At 43.2% G+C, this 19,404-nt stretch overlaps 1 protein-coding gene across 3 annotated transcripts in view; it reads left to right on the top strand.

The window, feature by feature from the left end:
• The first annotated feature begins 1,601 nt into the window (after nt 1-1,601).
• Nucleotides 1,602-19,404, top strand: part of col6a2 (collagen, type VI, alpha 2) — a 71,929-nt gene continuing 54,126 nt past the window's right edge. The window contains exons 1-3 of one of the 3 annotated variants that reach the window (XM_048534026.2): nt 1,602-1,868; nt 9,645-9,791; nt 11,573-12,192. In XM_048534026.2, coding sequence (XP_048389983.1) covers nt 9,674-9,791; nt 11,573-12,192 — 738 coding nt within the window. In that variant the 5' untranslated portion in view covers nt 1,602-1,868; nt 9,645-9,673. The remainder of the gene's footprint in view (nt 1,869-9,644; nt 9,792-11,572; nt 12,193-19,404) is intronic. The other 2 variants (XM_048534024.2, XM_048534023.2) reach the window with 2 other exon arrangements.

Genomic DNA, 19,404 nt, shown 5'->3' with positions numbered 1-19,404 from the left:
CATGCTGATTATCCCTATTAGTCATTCTTTTCCATATTTTATATCTTTTTACATCCTGTCCCAAAGTATCTTCTCCAATATTTTGTCCACCACTGATGTCAGGCTTGCTGGTTTATAATTTCCTAGATTATCCCTGCTACCTTTCTTAAACAAAGGAACAATATTGGCTATTCTTCAGTCTTTTAGGACCTCACTTGTGGCAAAAAAGAATACAAAGATCATTGTCAAGGCCCCAGTAATCTCCTCTCTTTGTTCCCTCAGTATCCTGGGATATACCCCTCAGGCACTGAGGATTTATTGACCTTAATAGTTTCAAGTCTCCTCCTTCTTAACATCACATTACCTGGAATACTAACATACCCATCCCTAATCTTACCATCATCCATGTTCCACTCCTTGGTGAATATCAATGTGAAGTACTCATTCAGGACTTCAGCCACTTCCTCTGGCTCCATGCATAAATTCCCACCTTTGTCCTATAAAATATGTACTAAATGTCTCCTTAATTCTACTTGTGAAGAACATTTCATGGTCCCTTTCAGCTCTTCTAATGCCTTTACATTCCTCAAGGGACTTGTCTGATTTCAGTTTCCTAAAACCTACATGCGCTTCCTTTCTTGTTTCAACTTTCAATATCTCTTGTCATCCAGACATCCTGAATCTTACTATCCATATCTTTCAGCCTCTAAAACTTCAACACTATGATCAACCAGACTTTAAAAGACTCCAGTTCTGAGCAAGGGTCACCTGACCCAAAACATTAACTCTGTTTTTTCCTTCAAAGATGCTGCCAGACGTGCTAGGCTTTTCCAGCAACTTTGGTTTCCATGTTTAAAAGACTCCCACATGTCAGATGTGGGTTTACCCGCAAACAGCCACCCAACCTAATTTCTCCAGTTCCGGCTTAATACTGTAGTAATTAGACTTTCCCCAATTTAGCAGGTTTCACGTGGGAATCAGTCTTATGCTTACCCATAACTATTTTACAAAATAAGGGTGTGTATGGGGGCCTAATTGGGTTTTGATAGAGCCAGCACATAATGGGTTAAATGGCCTCGTTCAATAAGACCGAGACAGTATACTCCAAACTCCGAACATTTCAAGTTGGTCACTGAGTTCCCAAAGCAAAAAAATTTAAGACTTTTCAGAAACTCGTGGAGAAACGTTTTCCAGTAGCCTATTGAGACAAAAAAACACAAATCCAGAAAGTTATTAAAACTGAAAGAACTGCGGATGCTGTAAATGCGCAACAAAAACAGAAGTTGCTGGAAAAGATCTGGCAACATCTGTGACGAAAAATCAGAGTTAATGTTTCAGGTCCAACGACCCTTCTTCAGAACTGGCATACCTGGCACAAAGAAAGATAATGTGGTTGTTGGACATATTAATCATCTCAGCCCGAGGACATCTCTGAAGCAGTCAGAACTGATGCTTGTTGAAACCAATTCCGGTGAGGGCTGACTTGGTTGTGAATGGCTGGAGACACAGCGCCGCCTGATGTGCGGAGCAGGGATCTGCCAGCCAGGGGTGGTGGTTGCAGAGGGACCCTGGAAGGGGGGTTCGAGAGGAGTGTCCAGAATGGATCTTGGAAGGCAGTTCAGGACCGTTGAGCTCCTCTATGTAAGCGAGTTGAGCAGAGATTGATTTTTCTCAGGTCCTCCCAGTCTCGAGTCGCGCAGCTGTAAGCCTGCATGCACTCTTGCTCCCTCGCGAAAAAATTCTTCCTAAAATCCTGCTATTCCCCATTTCTCATTCTAACTGTCGGTGAACGATGTAAAAAGGTAGGACAATCTCTGAAGAAACATTAGTTTTTTTATTTGAAGATCTCATCGCCTTTCCAGCGAGGAAGATACAGACCAGATTGGCAGGTAGTAAAACTTCTAAGCGATTTCCGAAACTTTGCGGAATAAAAGTAACTTTACTCTTAGAAGACTGTAACCACAGTTTGTAGGCAGTGTAGTCTTTTTTCAAAAGTGGAAAAGGAAGTTTTATACATTGTTGGTTTACGATCGAAGCTAAAATCGGGGCTAAAGAATCTTTCTCTAAAACTGACCTTTATAAATTAAGACTGTGAACACAAGTGGCTAGGGACAAAATCTTTTTAACACATTTTTGAGATGTTGACTGCTTGTGGAATTGTTCAGTTAAACCTTGTAATTTTGTTTTAAGGCTTAACGTCTTTTTAACCGATGACACGTTATCAGCACTGTTAACCCTTAAGAAGGATTGGGATCAGGAGAGGTTAAGGAATAGAACCCCCCTTTTAAAGCGGTACTGTAACTGGAGCGGTTAAATGCAAAATGTTGAGTTGAATGCAAATTGCATGGGTCCTGCTGAAGTTAATCGCAGAAAAGTGCCCATTTTGTTCCCCGTCCACTCAGCAGACTTAAGGTATTAATTGTAACCCTTATTTAAATAGTTCCTTAGAATGTAGCATACAAAAATGAAAGTCAAGCAATTTGTCAGATTGTGAATCCTCCCGGATCTCTGGCGAGCGTTGTTTGGGGGCTTAAGACTTGTACATCTTTCTTCTCAAACTATTTTCTCCCCAAAACATCTGATTGTGTTTCATTTATACCATACTGACAGGGATAGGTTTGTGAGTCGAACAAATCGCTCCGTTTCTGAGCAGTTTCGAAACATTTTTTTGTTTGAATATGTGTTTGTGGTTTATTTTAAAATCATACTCCAAGCTCTGGAAAGGACATTTCCTAGAGATCAGCGTCCTCTAGTGTCCTCACTGTGCACCGCAGCTCTAAGGAATGCCATAACCATAGAATTGCACTTATTAGCTGACATATGGAATCACTTTAATATTCTATTGGTTGTTGAAATATATCAATAGATTACTATGGACATGAGAGCTGCCTCTTCTGTTGAGGCGTTGTGTTCTTGGGAACGCCATTGTAAACGGTGTCAATTATCAGAACATGAACATGAAGCAAAAAAAACCCAAAGAACTGCAGGATGCTGTAAATCTGAAAAAAAAAGACATTGCTGGAGAAATTCAGCAGTTCTGGCAACTTCTGTGGACGGAAAGCAGAGTTCACATCTCAGGTCCACTTCTGAAAAGGGGTCACTTTCTGTTTTCGTTTCAGATTTTCAACATCCACAGTTTTGTTTTATATCATTACAGTTAAGCTTTGAGGCAGATGGGTGTGTTGGGGATAGCAAGATCCCTTCCTCAGGCATTGTGTTACTGTGTGTGTGTGTGTGTTTGGCATGGATGGTATGCTACATCAATGTGATTGAACCCCTCACCTCCCTGCCCCAGCTTTGAGTGGCTTTCGTCATCTGTAATCAGCTGCTGCAGTTTAGGTCTTCAGTGCTAGGGCACATGGGGCAGATGAGCCAGGACAGTATGCCATCCCCCAATGCCCAGTTACATTCTGAGTGTCCAGGCATCCAGCAGACTTGGACCAGTCTTGATAGTGGGTTTCAGTGGACAATGTGCCACCAAGTAGCGCTATTTCAAACATGCAGCCAGCTGGGAAGAGGGATGGGAGTGGGCGGCTCCACAATCATTAGTGGGACCCTATTTTGTTGGAACTACCCGAGCATTGCACAGGGTTCAGAGTATGCTGCCTTAAATCACCTGGTTAGCCCCACTGAGGAGAAAACAAGAAACTGCATTTACATTGTGCGCTATCATCATTTTGTGATGTCCCAAAGTGCTTTTCAAACAACAAAGCACTTTTAAATGCAGTCATTGTTATAATTTGAAATACTGCTGCTGTTTTGCATAATGCAAGATCCCACAAACAGGTCATTTGTTTCCAACGATTTTTGGTGATAAATTTCATTCTGAGAGAAGGTTCACCCCCACCACCCACCCCCAAATCGTGACAAAGAAATTATTACTTTGAATGAAAGATATGAGATAGGACATCAGCTTATCATCTCATCTGAAGGACAGTACCACAGACCAGTGCAGAACTGGGACAATCAGCCTAGATTTGAGACAATAACATTCTGATTCAGAGGTGAACGCACTACCTGCTGAGTGATACCTGACTCACCAGTGGCGAGTATCTGGGCATCGGGCACCTTTCCACTTTCTGGCTTGTGTGGTAGGCTCCCACTATGGGACTTTATTTGCTGCCTTGCTCCATTACTGGGCGTGAAAGCAACATCTACTTGCTTTGCCTTCAGATTCACTTTCCAACCGGGGGCAGTTCAAGTTGCTGAGATTCTTTCTGGATGTTGCCACAACCTGTGTTGGTCAGATGCAAGATCATTGTATATATTCACAAGGCTGACTTGGGGGCTCTTGTCATAGGGTCCCTGTGTTGTCATTGACTTAATCAAGCCCAGACAGTCAGATTCTTGTATGATTCTGGAGCTGAAAGTGTTAAGTTATGAGTTTTGCTTGCATAGATTAGACTTGTGCCCCCTTGAGTATTGCCAATTAAGGAATTAAAATGATTAAAGGATTTAATAGACTAGACAGACAAAGTATTTCCTGTGATGGTAGAGTCCAGAACAAGAGGCTTTACACGGAAGTCAGGGCTTGGTTAGTGAGGAGTGATATTAGAAGTAATGTCTTAACTGTAAGGGGTAGTGGTTATCTGAAAATTATCCTCAAAAAGCTGCTGGGGTCAGTTGAAAATGTTAAAAGTGAGATGGATAGGTCTTTGCTAGGATCCAGGGTTTTGTAAACATGGAAGAAATTGGGTTGAATTTTGACCTCCAACGATTTAGTTTACTGGAGCTCAAACAGTCGCGCGCTCTCCTCTGACCTCTGTTTCCTATGGAGTCTCACTTCTGGCAGAAAACGAATCCATTGTGTGTGGGCCCTCCTAACTGTCTGCAAAGAGTTGGTCGAATGATAGTTCTGACAGCCTCCTCCAGCCCTTGGAGGAGTTCTTCATGCCTCAAGAAACAGGCTCCTTCATTGCTCGACTGCATCCAACATTAACCTTGAAATGGCAAGCACCCATTTCTCTCTGTCTTACACCTCCCTGTCACATTGATTGATGGGAATTAGCATAAAGGACACAGACAAAGTATAGATCACACATCCTAACTTGAACAAACTCTCTCACATCTATTTCTATCCTTCACTGTAGCCCGTTTCCTGACAGTTGGTTGACCAGAGGTGTGGAGGCAAGTAGGGTCTGTTGACATGGAGTGCCGTTTTGTCTGGGATCATCAAATACCTTCTCCAAGTGATGGTGTTCTTGGTCCAGCTCCCAGGCTAATTCTGGGGAGTCATGGCCTCATCGTCTTGGAGCCCAGAAAGAAGATTCATGGGAATGTGACATGTGGTCGATGATCAGCTGTGATCTAGAGCAATCTTGAGGGGTTGAATGGCCTACTCCTGCTCCTAAGTTTGTATATGTCTATTTTTGATGATCCTTGAGGAATGGCTAGACAGGATGGGCAGGTCTCTGCACAGGGTCCTCCTGTCTGCTGAAACCCCAACTGACAGGGGGAGAAGGCTACCTTGTTCTGTATAGACACAGTGCAGCAAGACCAACAAAAGTTGGAGATGCACAGAGAGAAAGTGCACGTGAGCCAGAGAGGTTTAGGAAAAAGAATTCCAGATTTTAGAATCCAGATAGCTGAGGAATGGCTGGTGGTAATGGGGCAAAGGTAATCAGGGATTTGCAAGAGGCCAGTAACAGCAATATAGAGATCGAATGTGAGGTGGGAGTTGGTTATGGAAATGGGGAAGCTGTGGAGGAAGTTGAAGATGAGGATAGACAATTTAAGCATTTAGGTGATGCTGGATTAGGAGCTGATGTTGGTCAGTGAGCACAGGACAGCTGGATGTGACTTCTCATAACTAATGTACAACTCATGGGTGTTGTTGATCTGTGTGCAAAACAGGCTTCCCCTAGGGATGGAGGAGAGGGACAGGGTAAAAGAAAAGTTGTTCATCACAGCCTAGGCAATGGGAGGTGGGAGATAGTGACCTGACCCATAATTGATCTCTTTCTCTTCCCTCTCTTTCTCAAAAACTTGGAAATCAGATTGTGAAGTGTCTAGGACAGAGTGGATAGACTTGGGATCTAGACTTAGCCAGTTAGACGTGTGCCTGGCACAGACTAGAAAATGCAACAAAGTTTTGGTTCAATTCAGTACACAGTCTCTCTGCTTCAGCTCATCACTGCCTCTGATCCCCCTAAGCTTGGCTATTCCAGCACTCTTCTGACTGGTCTCACTCTATCAAAACACCACTGCCTTTACCCTAGCTGGCACCAATTCTCAGTCACCTTTGGTGCTGTGCTTGCAGTCCCTTATTGATTTAGCTTTTCTCATCCTCGTTTTTAGTTGTCGCCGTGGTCTCCCTATTTCTGTGAACCCCCTCAATGCTCCACCCCGGTCATGTCCTCCACGCGCCTCCGATAACTGGCTTCTTGTATTACTCCAGTTTTCTTCACTGTATCACTGACAGCCATGCCTTCAGCAGGCTCGGCTTGAAGCTGTGCAATTCTGTCTCAATAATCCCTTTGTCCTCCTCGAAGACACTCCTTGAAAGTGACGTCTTTGTCCAAACATTTGGTCATCTGATTAATGTCTACTTTGTCTCTTGCTGTCAGTTGCTGCTTGATAACAATCCTGCGAAGTGCCATGTTAGAAGCACTATATAAGTGCTTATTCAGCATAAGGACTTGTGTACAAGACTGAAGAGCAGGTGAAACTTCTACTATGGAACTCCAGCTGAAACAAATGGGTATATCTCAGTAATAACTTCTACATATCGACATTATTCTGGTCTCAGTGCACAGATATCCACATTTATCACAAAATTACAATTAAGACTGGTGTTGAAATTGTGTTTTTAGTGGTTTCATATCTGATACAGTTGAGAAAAGCTGCAGGACATTTTCTTCCTCTGTGCTGCAGTTTTCCAGATCCCATCTTCTGCAGGGTGCGGGGAATGAGTAATAGCCTCCACTGATACTCATGGTAGTTGCTGCCATTTCCAGAATGACAGAAAGCAAAGGAGGCTATGGAGAGGAACCTGACAGTGATTAAAATAGAGGGCTTTCGATGCAGTGCTGCATGCTGGGTAAGCCTGGCCTTCATTGATTTTGACTGGTGCTTCAAGAGAAAATTCTCCAGATTCCCACTCTTGATGCATCCCTTGCTGTGCCTGCTTTGGAAGTGGCTGAAGTCTATGATGAGGTGTTGTTGCAGATTTGCAAATAAAGTTTTTTTTATATACAGCAGTTCCTGCGTCGTGGACTAAATGGTGGTTCCTGTCATAAAACACAGCAATGGGACCTCTCTTTAAATTCTAGAGAGCAGTTATTGTCTTGCTTAGACTTATGCCAAAGTGAGAATGGAAAGAAACCACAATTTTGCCCTGACTACATTCTTTGCTAAGTAGGCAACATGTTAATAGTTGACAGGCATTGTGCTGTGTCAAAACAATTCTTCATTCGCTAATCTGTGAAAAGTAATGGCCTCACATGACTCAACAATGTTACAAATATGCAAGGCATCAAATCATATGTGTTCCCATTAAAGATATCCAGTGTCATTGAAAAAGATGTGCATATTTTGACTTAAAATTTGTTAAGAAATTCTCCCTTGTGATTGATTCTAATCTTTCAAGTCTCCTCTCCATCAGTAGTCACTTACTCCCAGATTCCAATTCTATCTCTAACTCTCCAAAAAGCTTCAATGCTAGCACTTACAAAGCCCTGTCTGTGCCCACTCACCCCTCATTTTACTCTGTCAAACCCCTTAAGAATCTTCTATGTTTCTATGTTTCAATTTTTCTAAATTCCAGTGGGGATAATCCCATCTTTTTCAACCTTTGTTGATAACACATTCCTTCCCAACCAGGGAGCATCTAGTGAACCTTCTCTGAACTGCCTTCAGGGAAATACTTTTTTTCCGAAATAGGTGGACCAAAACTGCTCACAGTACTCCAGAACATGGTCTCGCCAGCACCTTGTACAGTCGCAGTACGACTCCCCTACTCTTAAGACTCCAGGCCCCTTGAGTAAGATTTGACATTCCTTTAGCCTTCCAGATTACCTGGTGTACTTATGTACTAGCTTTCTGTGTTTCATTCACAAGTACAGCCAATCCCTTCATGTTGTAGCTTTTTGCAGTTTCTCTCCATTTAAATAATATTCTGTTTCTTTGTTCTCCCTTCCAGAATGAATAGCTTTAAGATATTCTATTTGACAACTTTTTGTCCACTTACTCAACTTGTCAATATCTCTCTATTGTTTGTATGCCTCTCAACCTTCCTTTTCACCAATTTCAGTGTCATCAGCAAATCTGGCTGCAGCACATTCACTTCCTCCAGATCATTAATATTTATTATAAACAGTTGCAGCCCCAGCACTGGTTACTGTGGAACCTCTAGTTACAAGTCACTAACCTGGAAAAGAACCTCTTTGCCCACTCTCTAGTTCCACTCTTTTGGCCGATTCTCTACCCATGCCGATGTACTTTCTCTAACACTAAGGGCTCCTGTCTTATGACTTAACCTTTCGTAATTTACTTTGTCACATGCTTTCTTGAAGTCAAAATACAACACATTTACCAGTTGCCCTCTAACTGAGACATCATCCAAAAAAAATTCTAATAAATTAGTCAGGCATGATTTGCCTTTCATGAGGCCATGCGGACTTTGTTCGATTAGATTATGATTTTCCGAATGTTCTGCAATTACTTCCTTAATAATCAATTCCAGTACTTTTCCTTCAATAGATGGCAGGCTAATTGACCTCTAGTTACCTGCTTTTTGCTGCCTTCCTCTTTTTGAATAGGGATGTCACGTCAACAGTTTTCCAATCCTCTGGTACATCACCAGAACGCAGGGATTTTTGGAAAATCACTACTACTGCATTCACAATCACTGTAGCTATGTCTTTTAGGATCCTAGGATGTGAGCCGTCGGGGCCAGGGACATAGCTGTCTTTAGCCCCATTAGCTGACGATACTTAATTCATCCTCTATCTCCTTTACTATTAATGAGATGTTTGGCATATCTTCCACCATAAAGACTGATGCAAAATCTTTGTTTAACTCCTCTGTCATTTCCTTGTTCCCCAAAACAGACTTCCCAGATTTGCTTTCTAAGAAGACTATGTTTACTTTGACCTCTCTCTTCCTTTTTACATATTGAAAGAATTGTTGTATTTTAAAGCACATGATTGGATCCAGTAATGTTCTTGGTCTTGCTGTGCTGCTAAAGACTATTTCCAGAGTCGACCACGGTAAGGAAAATTTACTTCAGAAACGCCTTCCTATGGCTTCATCTTGCCATGAAGCTGCAAGACAGAGCAAAACCAAGTGATATTACATCACTTCCTGTGTTGGTGTATACTGTCTCATTACCATATCATGTTAGACTTACCCTAGAATCTCAAAATCAGTGCAGCACAGAAGGAGCCCCATTCAGCCCATCGCCACTGCACTGTCTCTCGGAAAGACCAATTCACTGTGTGCCATTCTCTCTGTACCCCTGCATTTTATTTGTTTTCAGGTAAAATCTAATTCCTTTGAAGGTTTTGATTAAAATTGCCTCCATCGAAATCTCAGGAAGCCCACTGCAGAAGCTAAACACTCACTGTGAGAAATCTTCTACCTCTTTTGGTGTTGCCTTTTTAACCAGTCAGCCTGTACTACGGTTCTACATTCTGAATTTCTGATTTCTTCTGCTGTCTTCACAGGGTGTTGCTGCTGAGCTGCAAAAGGAAAAATGCACCCAGCATTTCTCACATTGCTGCTGACCATCTGGGGATTCGTTGACCCAGTGAGAAGTCAGCTCGACAATTTCAGGCCAATCGATCCTACTCCTAGTCCGGAGGGGTGTACAGGTAGGATAAGAGAAGCCCCTGATGTCTGACACTTACCACTGATCGTTTTGAATTTGATTACAGGCAGGTGAGGGGTGTAATTAAGGAGGATCATGATGTTGTGGTTAAAACTGTGGATTAGTAATCCAAAGATCCAGGCTAATGTCCTAGAGACATGGGTTCAATCCAACTACATAATTTAAAGAAAATCATTCACACAATATGGGCATTACTTGCTGGGCCATCATTTATTGTTCATCCTTAGTGCTGTCTAGAGGCCAGGTAAGAATTAGTCACACTGCTGCCGATCTGGAGTCACATGTAGGCCGGACTAAGTAAGGGGAGCAGATTTCCTTTCCTAACATGCAATGGCAAACCAGATGGATTTTAACAACAACTGGCAATGGTTGCAATTAGACTAAACTATTTTCATTCCAGATTTTGTTTACTGAATTCAAATGTCATCATCTGTCATTGATGGAAATTGAACTCATGTTTTCATGAGGTTCTGGGTTACTAATTTAGTAACTGGGTTACTAATTTACCACTACGCCATCGGCCATTGAAAACTTAACAAAAGCAGGAATATTAAGCTAGTCTTAATGATGGTGATCATGACAACAATCATTGTTTGTCATAACAAACCCAGCTCATTGGACAGCGTCTTCCAGAGAAGGAAATCGTGCATCTTTACCTGGTCTGGCCTACATGTGACTCCGGACCTACAGTAATGGAATGAAATGGCTGCTCCCATATGAGAAACAGTCAGGTTTCACTTCTATGAATCAAATGAGTATTGAAAATTGGACAGTTTCTATAATGGTGGGGCAAATTAAGGTTTTGCATCAGGATAATCTACTCCAGTGCCTTTTTACGAGACAAGAAAGTGGATTTGAAATTTTAGGTCATAAGTCAAGAATGGCTAGCCATTCCGGTGTCATTGAGTATTCAGCGCCTGGTCAAAAGGGAGCTTTCAATTAATAGAAGGCAGAAGAGTGGGATAAGAAGAGCTTGAGACAGTAGGCACAGACATGATGGGCATTTGTATTCATTTGTCATTTTAGGATGCTCCAAAGCCCAAAAACACGAGTGAACTCTGACCTCTGCATAGCCTGTTCTCCTCCAGCCCACAATGTGGTGCTTTTGTTGGCCATTATGTGCAACCCCAAATAGCTTCCCCTGACTCCTGATCTTCTTCCTGGAAGCGTTTATAGTTGGGGGGGGTGGGCAGACCTTTAGAAATTGGATCACCTCTGGCGAGGGTTGTCATTCACCATTACAGTTTTAATGACTCAACCCAAGAGGGAATGGTGGATGCGGGTACTGTTGTCAATGTTTAAAAGACATTTAGATAATGGAATGAGTAAGAGATGTTTGGAGGGATATGGACAGAGCTCAGGCAGGTGGGGCTAGATTAGTCTGGGATGATGGGTGGCATGGACAGGTTGGACCGAAAGGTACATTTCTGTACGCGAGACTCCTCAAGGCTTTATTACACGACCTCTTCCTTCCACCAGCTCCACCCAGCGACGGCCTTGTTATGTATAAATATAAAAGCCTACCTTGAGCAGCAGCTCAGTTTGTATTATTCCCGCAAATCCCCTTCCGATTGCCTTCTGAAAAAAAGTATGGCTCAATCTGACTCTTCCGCACTCCCTTGGGAGGCGGTGCATCCCAAATTCTCACTGCTCGCTCCGTTTTGGTCTTGTGTAGAGAAATATTTCTGTCCGAACTTTTGTCCTTCCTTTCGTGTGTGTGTGTTTTTTTTGTTTAATTATCAAATTCATCCGGTGGTCTTTCAGGGAAGCAGGAATGTCCGGTGAGCGTGTACTTTGTCCTTGACACCTCGGAGAGCGTGGCACTGCAGACCCGTATCCAGGGCAACCTGGTGGACAACATCAAAGCCTTCACCAAGGACTTCGTCAACAACATGGTGAACGGTGCGTTCAAGAACCGGGTGAAAATCGCCTGGGAGTTCGGCGGGTTGCACTTCTCCGATCGGGTGGAGGAGTTCAGCCGGATCACCTCGAGCAAGGACGAATTCCTGGCCGCGCTGGACCGGGTGGACTACATCGGCCGCGGCACCTTCACCGACTGCGCCCTGCACGAGATGACCAACAACGTCAAGCAGCAGTCCAGCCTCGAGTCGCGCAACCGCTTCGCCATCGTCATCACGGACGGCCACGTGACAGGCAACCCATGCGGCGGCATCCAGCTCATGGCGGAGAGGGCGCGCGACGCCGGCATCAAGGTGTTCGCCGTGTCAACCGACGACCTCCAGCACGCGCAGTCCGAGCAATACGAGCAGGGTCTCAAGACCATCGCCAACTTCCCGCACGAGCTGTACCGGAACAAATACACGGCGACTTCGACCGACAGCGCGGTGCCGGCCAGGACGATCGATCGGATCATTAGAGTCATGGTAAGGATCCGCACCCGTGATTTGGTGTGTTCTGCTCTGGTTTGGTTCGGCTTTTGACTTCGGGCTGTCACGTCTCCGTGTCACCTTTCGATGACCGCCGTATCAGCCATGATCGAATGGCGGTGCAGGCTCGATGGGCCGCATGACCTAATTTCTGCTCCGTTGTCTTATGGCCTAATGTAGGCACATGGCGGTCTTTAAGCTAGAAGTGATGGTTAGCTTAGCTAGCCCAAGCACATCAGTTCCTGTTCTGGCTGACATAGGCTTAAACTCACTCCCACTCTCGTGAGTGCAACATAGTAAACCCCCCGTGGACAAAAACAGTGAAGGAAACAGTTCAGGGTGAAGCATCAGCTTACAATGTTGTGTGTACCTGTCTTCAGGCAGAGGGCACGTTAATTACTGACTGTATGAATTAACTAAGCAGATGACTGGCTGACTGAATGACCATGAATTGGCCAACTGACTGAATAGATGAACCGGTTGACGGAGCACGCTGACTGACGAATGAATGAATGAATGAATCAATCAATCAATCAAAATACTTTTAGCATCCTTTGCTACATTTAAATGTAAAATTCTTGTATTTTGTTCAATCAGTTCGAGTTAATAGGTGTTGCGAGCTGGTAACGCCAGATTTATACTGTGTGCTGTGCATCTGCCTATGGGCAGAGCTTTGTTCTCAGCGAGCGATGCACACGGGTTTGGGGGAACTGCAGATAATCTTTGCTGACCAAACCTTGATGTAAAAGAGATTCATCAGTCACTCTTTATTAAATGCCCATTGGACAGGCTTGTGCAGTGGCCAGCCCAAGCGGTGTGTCAGATTGACCTACTAGTGTGCTGTGGGTCAGGGTGTCAGCAGCGAGTCGATAGGTAGTGCACTCACTGCTCAATCAGAAGGAAATGGTTGAGTCCCCCTCCAGGGACTTGAACACACACTCCTGGTCGACAGCCCAGTGCAATTCCAAGAGAGTGATGTACTATTGGAGGTATAATCTTTCAAATGGATTGTTAAACCAAGGGTCCCATCTGACCCCGTAGGTAGAATTGAAAAGCATTATCGTGCATTTGGATGAAGTCAGTCTAGTCCACCTAGCATCCCGGTCAATATTTATCACTCTACTGAAACAGATTATCCAGATATGATGACTTGCAATATGTGAGAGCCTGTTGAGAGCAAAATTGCAGTGGGAGTTTATATGTTAAAAAGCACTTTACTGCCTGTAAAGAACTCTGGGTTGTCCTGCGAGGTGCTATAAAGTGCAAGCTTTCTTTTATGATTATGTCTGTCCTTAGTTACCCTTGAGAAGGTGGTTTAGAGCTGTCTTGCGGAACTGCTGTAGTTCATGTGCTTTAGGTAAACCCACAATGCTATTAGGGAGGAAATTTCAGGATTTCAATCCAGCGACAGTCAAGGAACGGAGTTGTATATCAGGGTGGTGAGTGACTTGGAGGAGAATTTGCAAATGGTGCTGTTCCATGTATCTGCTGCTCTTAGCCTTCTAGGTAGAAGTGGTGTGAGAGGATTGTTGGTGAATTTCTGCAGTGTACCTTGTAAGTGGTGCACACTGCTGCTACTGACCGTTGGTGATGGAGGGAGTGGATGCTTTGGACATGGTGCCAGTCAAGCAGGCTGCTTTATCCTGGATGGTGTCAAACTTCTTGAGTGCTGTTTGGGCTACATACATCCAGGCAAGTGGGAGTATTCCATCGCACTCCTGACATGTGCCTTGTAGATGATAGACAGGAGGTGAGTTACCTGCTGCAGGATTCCTCAAACCAGCTGTTGTAGCCATTGTATTAGTAAGAATAGTTCAGTTCAGTTTCTGATCAACGATAAGCGCTAGGCTGCTTTTCGAAAGTCAGCGATGCTGGTGTCATTGACCGTCCTTCTGACCAACAGGAGGCTAAACTCTTGCAAAATATTTGGAATACCTGGGCCCATTCTCACGGAACAATTACTTGTCCGCTGCCATTTGGACAGCCAGCTGAACTGTTTGGTTTTAGCTGGTGAACTAGCGAGCTTGCTGTGTACGTAGGTACGAGCTTTCTCCCGATAGTGGCAGTGCAGATTCACAGTGAATGGTGTAACTCTGGTGCTGTCAGACTGAGAAGACAAAGGTAGTGTATCTGTCCAGACATTATCAACAAGAAGATAGCTTGCAGTGATATTAAAAACAGTGCAGTAACTGTACTCCAAAGCCCAACTTGTAAAGGGTGACGAATCCCTCAGTTTTATAACAGCCAGTGGTTCAAGATTAAAAGTGGGTAGCTGTACAACATTAAGAATTGACAGTTCTTCAGAGTTTAGATTTCCATTTGAATCCAATTAAAGACAGGAAGGTCGACATAAATCGGTTGTACTATTCCAGCATGTTAAAGAATCTTAGCCCTGCAGCTTAACAATTGATAGTGCTACAGGTTTACTATTAAAATAGATGGTTAAATCAGGGTTAAATTTAGCTATTGCTACAGAATTGAGAAAGGACTACTCAAAGGGGTCATTGTTCGAGATGAGGATTAATGGTTCTCTGCAGTTGAGGATTAGCCCAATTTCAAATTTTGACAGTTCGTAAAGGTTTGAATTGGATGTTTCACGGGATTAGAGGTTCATGACTGTAAAGGGTTAAACATGAATGGTTTGATTTTGTTTGGCCTGGACCGGTTGGACTGAAGGGCCTGTTTCTATGATGTATGACTCAATGATTGGCGTGTGTATGTTGGGGGTATTTGTAGGTTGATAATCAACCTGTTTGGACACATTGTGAATATGATATCCATGGCCATCAAATCCTGAAGTGAAATTTGAACCAAGATCATCTGGCTCAGAGTTAGGAAGGTTGTCAAGTGCATCTCAAGACCATCTCCATTGACAACCATACAAGCTTAAAAATCTACATTCTGTACATGAAGGATTGACAGTTTGATAGGGTCACAGACTACCAGTTTTATAACATTGGGATATGCAGCTCAGTTAAATATTGACGATCCTACAGGTTCAAAGGTATCAGGTCTGCAAGGAGGCAACACACAGTTTTATATGGTCACAGACTGACAGTTCTACAGGGTGGTGGCTGACAGTTTGCAATGGTTCTAGACCCTTCAGAAGGGCTGTTCTGAAAGGTTAAGTACTAACAGAACTAAAGAATTGAGAATTAATAATTTACAAATTTCTGGGACAAAACAATTATAGTTATCCCGATTAAGGATTGGTTGTTCTACAAATCAAAGATTTATGGTTCTACAAGATTCTGACTCTCCGTCGACCACACTCTCATTATCACTGTCATTTTCCACTACTCTTCCCTTCTGACACACTTGCTCTTCCTGTTACCCTCTTCCCTTTGATAATACCTTTTCAATATGTTTGTGTGACATCACTGAATTCTCCTTCTTAAGACCCGGAGTCTTTATCAGAGAAGGTCTCTTCGCTAACTCTCCTTACTACTTTCTTTGGATTACTCAATTCCACTTTGAGCTTCACATTGTAAATAATGTACAGTTCTAAAGTGCAAACAATGACCAGGTTTAACAGATTAATTACGTAGGGTTCTACAGTATGAACACTGACTAGGTTTAGCATATTAGTGACATTTCGTTATGCAGAATAAATAATGAACAAGTTTAGCAGATTGTTAATGTGCAGTTTGATGGAGTAAGCCATGACCATGTATACCAGATTAATAACATATCTCTACTGTGTTAATAAAATACAGGTTTACCAAATTATTAATGTGAAGTGTTACAGAGTAAACAAGAACTGGGTTTTCTAGGTCAATAATGCACAGTTCTAAAGTGTAAACAGTCCTCTAAGTAGAAACATATTCTCCAAGCCCACTCAATCCAGATTAATAATGCACAGTTCTACAGTATAAGGAATGAAAAGCTTTACCAGATTTATTAATATACAGGTCTACAGTGTAAACCATGACTAGTTTTAACAGATTAATAATGTGCATTTCTGCAGTACAAACAATGAATGCGTTTACCAGATTTATTAATTCTACAGTTCTACATTGTAAACTATGACCAGGTTTACCAGAGTAACCATAAAACCATAAGATGTAGTAGCAGAATTCGGTAAGTTGGCCCTTTGAGTCTCTTACACCATTTGATCACGGCTGATATGTTTCTTAAACACCTTGTCCTGGCTTTTCCTCATAACCTTTGATCCCCTTTCTAATCAAAAACTTATCTGGCTTACCTACACTCAATATCTTAGCCTCCGCAGCCTTCTGTGGCAATAAATTTCACAGCCCTTTGACTGAAGAAATTCTTCCTCATCTCAGTTCTAAAAAGTCGTCCCTTCAGTCTGAGGCTGTGTCCTCTGATCCTAATCTTTCCTACAAGTGGAAGCATGTTCTCCATGTTCACTGCATCCAGGTTAACAGTGTACAGTTCTACCATATTAACAATGGACAAGTTTAGCACATTCAAAGTTCTATAGATTTAAGATCTAACAACCTTAGAACCACATACAGTATTGATCAGTTCCATCATGTCACTCACAGATATGCTCAGGCCACTTCTGGGTATTTCTGTATCTTGCTGTCCATCCATGCCCTCCTTCCTGCAATTCTACTTCATTCTATTGTCAGCCATTAGTGGAAAAAGAATCGTTAATCCCAATGCACTTACCAAATCTCAACTATCTACCTTCAGTCTACCACTCACTGAATATCTATGGATACTGATAATATCATATTTTATCATATCATATCATAACAAACATATTTTGTGCCTCATCCTGTTTTAGCCATTCACATCTTTACTCTCTCATTGTTCCCTCTGCTCCCTTGCGTCTAAGCAAGGCAAGTTTGAATGACAGCCTGCCTTAGGTATCCACTCCCACATCTGGCTGGTATATATTAAACACGGTTGGTTTCTGCACAGTGTTCCTGGGACCATACTGAAATAGAACAGTTCACTCTCTGCATCTATTCTCAGTGACATGTTGTTTAACTTGCACACTTTTTCTTCTGCCTTTACCATTTAGTCATCGCAACCAGTTTGAGGAGGAGTTAATTTTTGCTTTGCCTTGAAGACCAAGACCATCCAATCAGCTGCTTGCATCCCTTCCCCTATTCCTCTGAGTCATGCATCCCCCAAAATTCTCTCCTGCCATGGTCTAAGCTAGTATTTTTCTCTAGGATCTCTCCTGTCTATTCTTACACCTTCCCTGAGCTCACCTTGTCCATGATACCCACCCCTTCTCCCTTGGTATCTAATTCTTTTCGTTGGATGTGGGCATGGTCACTGAGTTGGATGTTGTTGCAGGCAAGGCCAGCATTTGTTGCTCATCCATAATTATCCTCAAACTGATTGACTTGTTCAGCCATTGCAATGGATGATTGAAAGTCAAGCACATTGCACTGGGTCTGAACTCACATCACGTAAGGGTGGCACATATCCTTCCCTCAAGCATATCAGTTGACCTGATGTATTTTTATGACTTTCAGCGATAGCTTTACGGTTGTTAGCTTGGACCTCTGGATTACGGGGTCTGTTACCTCACCGCTGTCTCCTCTCTCAGTTCTTTTCAGTCCACTGGCCCAGACCTACTGCTGTTTGAGTGATGTCTTGATTGTCCTCAGATCGTTCCATAGTTTCACCCCTTGCTATCCCTACTCTGTTCAGTGTTCCTATAAGTCACAGAGATTTCTCGATCCTTCCAGTTCTAAACCCCTGCATATCACTGGGATTCAGCACACTCCCATTAGCAAATGCTGCTTAAAATCTTGGACCAAGTTTTGCTTATATCAGCTTATATGGGACTTTACAGGAGAGTTACTGATTTGAAGATGCATTGTGAAAAACAAGTCATTGTTGTTACATCAAGAACCCTAGCAATTAAGGACGCACTGGAGTCCAGGATGTGGTGCTTAATGGGCTCACTGATGGGGAGTTTGAAGATGGTCCTTAGGGTAAGAAGACAGGTCTTGAACCACCCCTGTCAGAAAGGGGGTGGGATTGAAACCCTGTACTGTTGGTACCAACCTAACCCATATCAACCATCCAGTCAACAGGGCCAACTAGTCCCCTCAAAGGAGTCAAAGTTGCTTTGGCATCGTACTGGATTGGATAGTGATGATGGGGGCTCCAATTTCCTTCGATCCTGTTATGTCTATCAGCAACCTATAAGGCATCAATAGACAATAGACAGTAGGTGCAGGGGTAGGCCAGTCAGCCCTTTGAGCCAACACCACCATTTATTATGATCATGGTTGATAATCCACAATCAGTATCCTGTTCCTGCCTTATTCCCATAACCCTTGATTCCACTATCTTCAAGAGCTCTATCCATCTCTTTCTTGAAAGTATCCAGAGACTGGGCCTCCACTGCCTTCTGGGGCAGAGCATTCCATATATCCAACACTCTCTGGGTGAAGAAGTTTTTCCTCAACTCAGTTCTAAATGACCTACCCCTTATTTTTAAACTGTGTCCTCTGGTTCTGGCCTCGCCCATCAGCTCCCTGCCTCCAGAGTGTCCAATCCCTTAATAATCTTACACGTCTCAATCAGATCCCCTCACACCCTTCTAAACTCGTGTGTACAAGCCCAGTTGCTCCAATTTTTCAACATATGATAGTCCCACCATTCTGGGAATTAACCTCGTGAACCTACGCTGCACTCCATCAATAGCAGGAATGTCCTTCCTCAAATTTGGAGACCAAAACTGCACACAATACTCCAGGTGCGGTCTCACCAGGGCCCTGTACTGCTGCATAAGGACCTCTTTGCTCCTATACTCAATTCCTCTTGTTATGAAGGCCAGCATGCCATTAGCTTTCTTCACTGACTACTGTACCTGCATGCTTGCTTTCATTGTCTGCTGTACAAGAACGCCTATATCTCGCTGTACTTCCCCTTTACCTAACTTGACTCCATTTAGATAGTAATCTGCCTGCCTGTTCTTGCATCCTCCCTCACCTTGGTGAATTTGAATGCTGCCTGAAACTTAGTTATCTATTTATACCATAGTCAATTTCTCTAATACCCTCCCCCCACCCCCCCCCCCCCACCCCAAACACCCCAGTGCCTTTTACTGTGACAGTACAAGCGCAAGGAAAAAGATACAAAGTTGCTGCACCCCAAGTACTCTTTTTGGTTAATTATCCTCACCCTTTTCTTTAACTACTCTTCTGCTACCCTTATGGAAGAGGTTTGGATTTACCTTTTACGTTGCCTACTAATCTATTCTCATAATCT

Source organism: Stegostoma tigrinum, chromosome 7 (assembly GCF_030684315.1).
Source record: "Stegostoma tigrinum isolate sSteTig4 chromosome 7, sSteTig4.hap1, whole genome shotgun sequence".
NCBI classification, from domain to species: domain Eukaryota; kingdom Metazoa; phylum Chordata; class Chondrichthyes; order Orectolobiformes; family Stegostomatidae; genus Stegostoma; species Stegostoma tigrinum.
The sequence above is the reverse complement of the archived record's forward strand: the minus strand, read 5'-3'. Positions and strand labels throughout refer to the sequence as shown.